Below are 9,868 nucleotides of genomic sequence, written 5' to 3'. Positions count from 1 at the left end.
AATTACAACCAATTTTAAATAAATTGATGAAAAAAGAATTAATAATTCGATGTATACGAGTATTTGTTATTCGCGTAACCCACAAGTAAACTTAAACTTTTTGCAATTTCAAAACTTTAGGCGTTCATGTATGTAGTTGTTTTTGTAGTTGTTGATAAAATTTTCTACCATTTTTTTCAAAAATCAAGTTAAACATGGTTGAGGGTTGATTTCTTTCTTCTTTCTTCTTTATACTTTTTTGTTTTTTTTTTGTTTTTACTTTGCTCTTCTGTTGTGTGGTGAAAATAAAAGCTCTGCACATTTTGTATGCATGTTTGCACAAATGTTTATGAAGGTTTATAAGTATAGGTGCTATAGTGCGCTTGTATACGAATTTTAGTGGCATCCTTTGCATAGGCCAAAAGGATCATCGACACAGTACTGACCTAATTTCGCAATTTCAACTTAGGCGCAAGGTTTACAAATGTATATGTATGAGTGTTACGATATAAACGTTTTTATTTGTTTTTGTACGTGTTTGTATACTAAGTTGTGTGTATGTTATATGTGTTGTGTGTGGCATAACTTTTGTAGGTCAATGGGTGGAATAAGGTTGTTTGTTGATTTAATGTTGGTAAAAGTGTTTGTTAAGAGCAATTTGTAGTTGTGCGTTTGTGCGATATATTAGTGTGTGTGTGGGGTCTTGTCTCAGGTGGTTGACGAAGAGAGTACAATACTGTGACTATTAGTTATGTTCTTTTTTGTTTTTGTTTTTGGTTTTGTTTTTTTGCTTTATAGAATAAAATTTCTATTTTCCACTTATTGGGTTGCAGCCTGTGTGCATTGTAAGTAAACATGTGCTACGTTTGCAAGGCACCAACAAGTCGTCAAGTGCTTTTAAGGTTACTTGAGTTAAGAAATAAAGAAAGAAACACAATGACTAGATTGTTGATGGCAAAAATGATATAAACTTTCAATAAATTTTACTACATTGGCTCTACTTTTGAAATAGAAATCAAAGTCACTTTTATGCATAAATATTTTAACTAGTGTCTATTTCTTATTTATGCATACTTCTATTATATATATGTATGTATGTATGAGTATATAAATGCATACAAAAGGATATACGCGAAAAAGTAAATATTTATATAAACCACTTTGTTTACATTATTATGGTATAAAATGCACTATTTAGTGTAGCGTTGGCGTTAGTGATGGTAATGCCGATGACGATGACAATGGCGGTGTGGTGTGGTGTGTTTTGTGGAGATGGTGTTTTATGAGTAACATGTGAGAAGAAGAGAAGGTGATTGGTAATGATAAGAGTAATGGCACTGCTAATGTTTTTGTTGTGTTGTTATCTAAGCACAGCTTCAGCCTTAAAACAGTTTGGAAGGTTGTTAACGGTTGACACTCAGGGTTATTTGCGGCTCGATAAATTGACCTAAATATTTTGCTCAATGAGTTCTTCAGCAAGCCTTCTAACATGTACACAATATTTTCAACATAGTCAAGTCAACAAATTGATAGCACTAAATATAAACAAATAAATAAACAGGCTGTTATGTAAGAATATAATACGATATTGAGTTTTGTATAATAAACTGAATTAAATCAATAGAATTTAATTTTTTTGATTTGAAAATGTATTTATTTAAAGAAAATACACTTAAAATAATATTTTTGACAATAATACAATCTGTATAAGATTTTGGTACGAAAACAAAACCATCAACCAAAACAAAATTATTCGTATGACATCCATACGAATTAAGAATAAAGAAAGACAAATAAACATATCAAACATATTCAACCATATCATATAAATTTGTGGTGTTGCAAAATGGTCTTGTCCGCAAGACCAAGATGTTCTAGGAGCTAGAACATAATATACGTTAATTATAGGAGTCTAGAAAAGTTTAACACTCTTCAAGAGTGTATTCTATGGAGCGAATTTCTATATCCGCAATTGAACAACCTAAATGTGCGGCGAAACTTAGAGGATCTCAGTGTGAAACTTCTAAGAATGCAGAATATCAGTGGGAGATTATGCTAATTATGGTGTTGACCGTTGGGCTTGTATTTGTAGGTAACACATGTCACGAACTACACTCCTCTCAAAAGCACACAAACATTTCAAACATTTCATATTCAAGCATTTGAATAAAGAGTGATTGTAGCAAAGTAGTTTTAATGTAGAGTAGTTTATACCTGAGCAGGGCGTTTTTGAGTTGGATGTGCCAAAAAGAGGAGTACTTAACAATCTGGAATATATGAGGAATAGAGTTGTTAGTGCCTCCCCGTTAGTGCAATTGCTGACGTTTTATTTGGATTAAGTTTGCAGGTGATATAGTACCTAGTAAGAGTGCACAGATGTTTGCTAAAGATGTGCGATATTCTGCGTATGGATTTTGATCTAGTATATCGTAATTAATTTTATTTTTTAATAAATTTTTGAAAAAAATAAAAGCGATCGTCCCTCAACGATCCCCACTATCTTTTCTTTATTGTATTATTTAAATACAACAGATTTTGGTCAGGAATCTAATAACACAATTTTGCTCTGTGCTGACAACACCAGCATTATACAAGTGGACAAAAATGCTAATTCTGTTGTGAAATTCACAACTTCTAATTGATAAGATAATGAGGTACTTTCGAAAGTAGCGAAATAGAGCAAATTTTAAGAAACGAAGGCTATATACATTACTAAACGTAGAAATCAAGTTCAAGGACAATAAAATTCACAAATGTATGTAATGATTGACTACAATCATCCAATAAAATTTCTGGTCCTAAATTATGTATTCGAGTTGCCAGTTTGTTTCGAATAATACTGATTACATGTAGAATTTAAATGGGAAAATAGTGTAAAATATCTAGGTCTTACGTTTGACAGGATAGAGAATAAATGGATTGGCTTGTAAAATAACTCTGAATGCTCTGAAACTATTAACCCAAGAAAAGTTGAGTGTGAAAAATAATATTCTGTTTTGTAAGAAATACTGAAATATTCTGTTTTTTATTGCAATACTGCTTCATCCACCATTAGAAAACTTTAAATTCTGCTTCAAAAGCTCAGAAATGGTATATCAGAAACGAAGATGTACATAAAGACTTCAAAATGAAAACTGTGTAAAAGTATATCAAAGGCAGAGGGCTTAAATTGTCTAATTTTATGGATGTATACTCTAATTCAGAATTGCACTCTCTTAAATCAAATGTACTATTTATTCCATCAGGTAGATAAGTTGATTTTCAGACTATATACTTTTGTAAATTCATTAAAATAACTTATTATGATAATTTAATCTAGCTTAGCTCTTGGTAGAGTGGATCACTCAAGTGGTCACAGCCACTATTGATTAAAAGTGCTTTAGACACTAATCTGCTCTTCATCAAGAAAAAAAGAACAATTAAATCATTGCAAATTTATTTTGGTTATGCAAAGGTAGTTAAAAATTGCCGAATGAAAGCTAAACTTTTCAGTTTTTTTATCATTTGCAAATCTTATGAAATGTGAGCTGACAAACAGTATATTCTACAAAAACACTGTCTTAACAGTGCTAACAACGCACTATTTTCCATATGTGGCAAACATTTTTTTCCCTCGAATTTATCAATTGACTTTGACCTTTCACATCTCTCCTACACTCTCCTACACAGCCTTATTAAAATGCGCGCGGCACATAAGGATGCTTGAGAGTGATGCTTACACTTAAGCTTCCCTGCCTCTTGAATGTGCGTTTATCTCCTTAAATATTTTGTGTAGAAACAAGAAGTACAAATTTTTTTAATCGAACAGACCAATGTCAGCTTTTTACAAACACGGCCAACCTTCAAAAATCAGAAAGAACCTTGTCATGGTTGCAGCACAGATGCACAGATGCAAAATAGAGTTAATTGCTCTTGAGTTGAGTTGAGCCAGAGAAATTGGCGGCATGTTTAACATCTCAAACAGCAAATAACCACTTTTTTGCCTTTGCCTTACTTGTTTTTAACAATTTAATGGCATTTATATATTTTTATTTTATTTTTCTAATTTGGTACTTTTCTATTGCAGCTTGGATGCTTGGCTGGTTGATGTGTAAAACGGTTCCATACATTCAAGGAGTATCTGTAGCTGCCTCCGTTTACAGCCTCATTGCAGTCTCACTCGACAGGTAATGCTATTGATAATTGCGCAACCATGATTGCACTTGACCCATAGTAAAACGTAGCCTATAACAACCTTGACATTGTTGCGAAAGAACTTGAAAACTTTTTTCATTTTGGAATTTATTCAGGAAGAAGGGCATTTTATAAACTTTTTGGGAAAAAATGTCTAATGCTGGTGAAATTTATGTCACCACAGTTGGTAAAATACTCATAATTGTATACATAGAAGTTACACATGTTATACATGTTTTTCTCTAATAATCCGCTTTAATGATGGGCGACAACAGCGTGATGAGCGTGATGAACCGGTACTACTGGGACAACTGATTTCACTACAGGAACTACAGGTACTACTGGTTTAGCCACAACAACAGACTTCACCACAGGAGCGGGATGATGAATGACATGACTACGTAAATATAAGAAATATTATTAGTTGTAGTGGAATCATTCTGTACTCTGTGCTAAATCTTAAATATGTTAAACGTTACTTACGAGTGAACTGCATGTGCCTTATGATGCACTATTGGGGGGTGATGAACTGCGCCATGTACATGATGTACTACTGGCACGGCGGGAGCCACTACAACACCAGCATAAGTGTAGGCGAAAACAGCGGAAAGCAACAACAACTGCAACAAAAATTTAAAAATGTTTATGCAAAATGTCCTGTAATGCAACTACAACAAATACGTACAATTTTGAACATCCTGATTGTTTATTGTTTGTTGTTTATTTACAAAAATATTTTAATTAAAGTTTTTATTAAACGCTAATATTTCGCAACTGATTGCGTTCTGTCATGAATCAAATGCTTTTATAGTCAGAATTTGAATTTACGAGTTTTAGAATTAATTTCAAATATGTATTTATGCATTATTTTTCTATTTTAATTAATTTATATATCAACTCAGCTAAAGGTTAACCTTATAATAACGCAAACGTTGACTGGCAAATAGCGCTCGCAGTTGGTGGCACTCAAGGAGATTTACAGCTTTTCAATGTAGCAAATTTCAAAAATTTACTCTAAACATATTTACGCAAATATAAAATTTGTTCATATGCACTTACATATGTGCATACATAAAGTTATATACATATACATATATATATATATTGATATTTTTTGTTTTGTTGTTATTAAGAAGGTTTCAATATGCGTTAACGCATTTTATTATAAATATTAATTTTTTCGCGTACAAGATCAAGTTCATCTTGTTAAATAATTTGTTACATTCCTTGACCAAGTAGAGTATTTCGAAAAAATCACAATATTTGCATTTCATAGAATCGAAATATTCCAATTAAAATCGACAGTTTCATATGTATGAACGTATGTATCTAAATCTATAAATCTCATTGTATTAATATCAAAATTTGCTTATCATGGTAATCTGCTTGATGAATACAAATTTACATCACCTCAAAAAGTCATCACATAGTTTTAAATCAATTAACTTACAGTTTTTTTTTTAACATCAGCGATGCCTACTCGATTGTGAACGACATTTGTATTACCAGTTAATTATTGCCGAGAAACCCGTTAAATCTTATGACATGTTGAATTATTTTAAGAAACTCAGTTAGTTTCATGCTTGAGCTTGACAAGTAGAGATTGGTAAACCTATTGGCAAAAAAAGTAATAGACAACATTATGTAGTCAATCAGTTTAACAATCGTTTGATAATTCATACAATACTTATATTTTCCAGCTTATCCTCTAACATATTGGTACGAGTACCACCGATCTTTAAGACTTTATTCAATGACTTGATTAGTAAAACTGTTTCTACGCTGCATACTCTAGTTACTCTAGATTTACTCTAGAAACCTATGTAAATACCCCTATAATATACATATTAATATTTATTACTAGTGATAGATATATAAGTAATATTTTTATCACAATTCTATATCTGAGCATATAGTAGCTATACAAACTTGGGTAGATGAACCGTTCTGTTAGATTGGTCATTCTGCTTCAATCTAGACAAGAAACGCGAAAGGTCGCATAAAAACGACCTGACCGAATTGTCACCCTGTAAAGTTGGAGGTTTGGCCAATTTTATAGACTTCTCATATTAGTTTACTTTCACTTGAATGGGGGAGTCATTGTTAGCATATGAACAACGCTAATCGGTGTTATCACAACGGGCCATTATTTGAGGTCATATTGGCTTTGTGCACAAGGGACGCCACTGCTACCTAACTGAACTATCATATAACGAAAGATCTCAAAGATCTCCATAATTAATTCAGGGTAATATTGCATTTAGGTGCTTGATAATTTTTTTTTTTTTAACTACGATTCATTTTACCATAACTAAGGGTTTTAGTATATGTAAATTTATTCTTTTCTCGTTCCAATGGAAGTCCAAAACTCTATCATATTCTATACATACTTATTAAAAACTATAATGATGTCATTGTATATCAAGTTTGCCATTTTAAAAAACATTTGTTCAGGTTGTGATTTATATCATATTACCTATTACATTTATTTTTATATTAATTTTCTTAGGTTTATTGCCATCTGGTGGCCATTGAAGCAAATGACAAAAAGTCGTGCTCGCTTTATGATATTCTGTATATGGGTTATTGCTTTTGGCACCACTATACCTTGGGTTTTATTCTTTGATTTGGTACCAGCAGCAGAATCATTTCCGGCAGCACCGGATTTATATCTATGTCAAGGTAATTATCTATGGTTAATACAAATTTAATCAAGATAATTTATTTAATTGGTTTTCCTTATTTCTTTAATTACAACTACTGATTATAGAAGTATGGCCTCCTGGAACCAATGGCAATTTATATTTTCTATTAGCACATTTAGTAGCTTGCTATTTGTTACCTATGTCACTCATAACCTTATGCTACGTACTTATATGGATAAAAGTCTCAACACGTTCTATACCAGGTGACTCTAAAGATGCACAAATGGATCGCATGCAACAAAAGTCTAAAGTGAAAGTTATTAAAATGCTTGTTGCTGTCGTAATACTATTTGTTCTCTCTTGGCTGCCACTCTACGTCATCTTCGCTAGAATAAAATTTGGTAAGATCATAAACTTATATTGCAGAAATCAAAATATTGTTGAGAACTGAAATATTTAATTATTTAAATGGTTGATTTTTGTAATAGTTGATGATAATATAAAATTTTTACAACATATTTACTATATATATATATTGGATAGTTAGTATATTAAATAAATATATGAAAATGTATTAATACCTCTATTAGGCGGAGAAATCTCTATAGAGGAAAGTGAAATACTTAACAAGGTTACACCTTTCGCACAATGGTTAGGTTCATCCAATTCTTGCATCAACCCAATATTATATGCATTTTTCAATAAAAAATACCGCCGAGGCTTTGCCGCTATTATTAAGTCACGATCCTGCTGTGGACGTTTAAGGTACGTAAATATTCGTTATATTGTATATATAGTTTAAAAATCGTCACAAAAGATCTGTTATAAAGAAATTGCCTGTGTTTCTGTTCCATTGACACTCCTCCTTCCTATTATTTGTAGCAATCATTATTGATATGATAATAGTTTTTAAAAATACTAATATTTTCTTATCAATATTTAAGTTTAACATAACATGTTATTTAAAAAATTTATTTATGATTTTTTATGTTTAACTACTATTCTTTAAAATGATTGAATTTTTTAATAACAATACAATTTATTAAAATAAATTATAACATGTTATAGATATTATGATAATGTTGCCATAGTCTCTTCAACAACGAGTACACGCAAATCTTCTCATTATCATCACAATGGTTCTCGCAAGAGTCCTAGCAGTCCCGGTCTACGTAAAAATAATGTTTCCTACATATACGAACATAATTCCTTGCGTAGACATAATCTTATAGTAAAACAAGACAGCAATCTTTCGCAACAAATGTTACTCAAACAAGATTCACATGGTTCTCGACAACTTCTGATCAAACAGGAGAGTGCATCAAGTGATGGATCTAGACGACTTTTATGCCAACAAGATAGTAATGGTTCCTATAATATAGAAATAAAACGCTCAACTCAAATTACACACAATCAAGATCGTTCTCAAGACAGCTTTGCCACTTCCCAAGAATGCATATCAAATGATTCTAGACGTGGTATCAATGCCGGTTCTCCTACCATTAGTTCAGTTTTAGAATACAAACGTCAAAAATTTGTGAAACAAGATTCTGTGCTTTCATTTGTGGATCAACGCCCAGGTAATTCAATTAATTTTATTTTTTTTTATTATTATTAAATTGTAGTTATGTATTCTCTCTTTGGATCTTAGAACCACGTAGACATCAACTTGTTAAGCAGGACTCTGTTATATCATTTGCAGATCAGAAGCGAGGTTTACTCAATAAACAAGACTCAATTTTTGCTGGTCCAAATCGTTCAGGTGAAAGTACTGGACATCATGTTTCAATATTAAAGAAAACCGATTCACAGAATAGCAATGGCTTACCTTCACCACGTAGAAATATGGAATATTATGAATAAGTTACTAACAAAAATAAATTTTAATATATATATATAATTATATAAAATATATAATAATATACAATACACAAGACCTTGTTAACAGCAAACACGCTAGACTTTGGGTATAGTGTTTCTTACATATCCTACACTAAGAATAGATAATGAATGTTGTAGAAACCAATTAAATTAGGGTTTTTATTGGTGATATTTTGTAAGAGTTTCACAAAATTTTGGGATACACTGTTTTTTAACTGTTATTTGCTAGAATATATTTAATAATACTTAAACCAATATTTTAATAGTTTGTTTTTAAAAGAAGAAAGTTGCTAGAGAAATGTATGAAAAATGAGCGAATTGAAAATTCGCGTTCTGTCCAGTAAAAATATATTTAAACACCGAGGTCTAAATAAAACGTACCTACTAAATAAAATTTTTTTATTAAAAATTCTTACGATTTATATATTTATATTCGTTTTGGATAAGCAATAATTCTACCTTATAATAATATATTTATAACAAATATTATATTATACGTATTACACTTATAAAGAATTTATTAATATATGAATATTAATTTAGATAAATAAAATGAAATGTTCAAATAAATTGGGAAAAATTGAACATTTAAAAAATAATAATAATAAATAATCGCACATTGACTAGAGTCAAATAAAAGTATATCAAGCTTCTTCATTAAATAAATATTGTATTTTAAAAATATTTTGTTTATAATTGATCAATATTGTAATTTCTTTAATCATAATGATTAATCACAAAATGTTTTAAGAATTGAATTCAAAATAAAACAATAAATCTCTACATTGAAATGATTTGAAAGGTATGGTTCTTATAAAATTTACCACTCCCTAATAATATAAAAATAATAAAAAAATAACAATAATAATCAGATTTGTAATAATTATGGACATAAATTTTCATAATAATAGAAGTTTTTCGTACGTAATGTCGTTAAACTGGAAATACATGCCATTTAAATATTTTTATATGTTATTTTTATATGCTAACAACTATAAAACATAAAATATATATTGGAATAAAACACATTTAGTAAAAAATTATATAAAATTAAAAAAAAAAGTTCATCTTGTGAATTGCTTGAATAGTTCTTTATTTTAAATTTGATCAGATTTATAATAAAGGACCATTTCGGCTAATATAAAAGTAATACACTAATATACATATTTATATAATGTTAGATGAATATT

At 30.2% G+C, this 9,868-nt stretch overlaps 1 protein-coding gene across 1 annotated transcript; it reads left to right on the top strand.

The window, feature by feature from the left end:
* Window positions 1-4,053: 4,053 nt before the first annotated feature.
* LOC119681638 (neuropeptide SIFamide receptor-like) lies at window positions 4,054-8,964 on the top strand. Its single transcript, XM_038094883.1, has 6 exons — window positions 4,054-4,145; window positions 6,662-6,834; window positions 6,923-7,198; window positions 7,388-7,562; window positions 7,866-8,377; window positions 8,449-8,964. Exons 1-6 carry the CDS (start codon window positions 4,066-4,068, stop codon window positions 8,658-8,660), a joined length of 1,428 nt encoding a protein of 475 aa, XP_037950811.1. The 5' UTR covers window positions 4,054-4,065; the 3' UTR covers window positions 8,661-8,964.
* The last annotated feature ends 904 nt before the right edge of the window (window positions 8,965-9,868 follow it).

The sequence above is a fragment of the Teleopsis dalmanni genome, chromosome 2 (genome assembly GCF_002237135.1).
Source record: "Teleopsis dalmanni isolate 2A chromosome 2, ASM223713v2, whole genome shotgun sequence".
Classification (NCBI taxonomy): domain Eukaryota; kingdom Metazoa; phylum Arthropoda; class Insecta; order Diptera; family Diopsidae; genus Teleopsis; species Teleopsis dalmanni.
This window is presented reverse-complemented; position numbering and strand designations above follow the sequence as displayed.

Excerpts from the sequence above, each read along its gene's own strand:
- LOC119681638 (XM_038094883.1), top strand. The coding sequence starts at position 4,066 with ATGTGTAAAACGGTTCCATACATTCAAGGAGTATCTGTAGCTGCCTCC. Across the intron at positions 4,146-6,661 it reads ATTGCAGTCTCACTCGACAG|GTTTATTGCCATCTGGTGGC; the intron begins GTAATGCTATTG and ends TAATTTTCTTAG. Across the intron at positions 6,835-6,922 it reads GGATTTATATCTATGTCAAG|AAGTATGGCCTCCTGGAACC; the intron begins GTAATTATCTAT and ends TACTGATTATAG.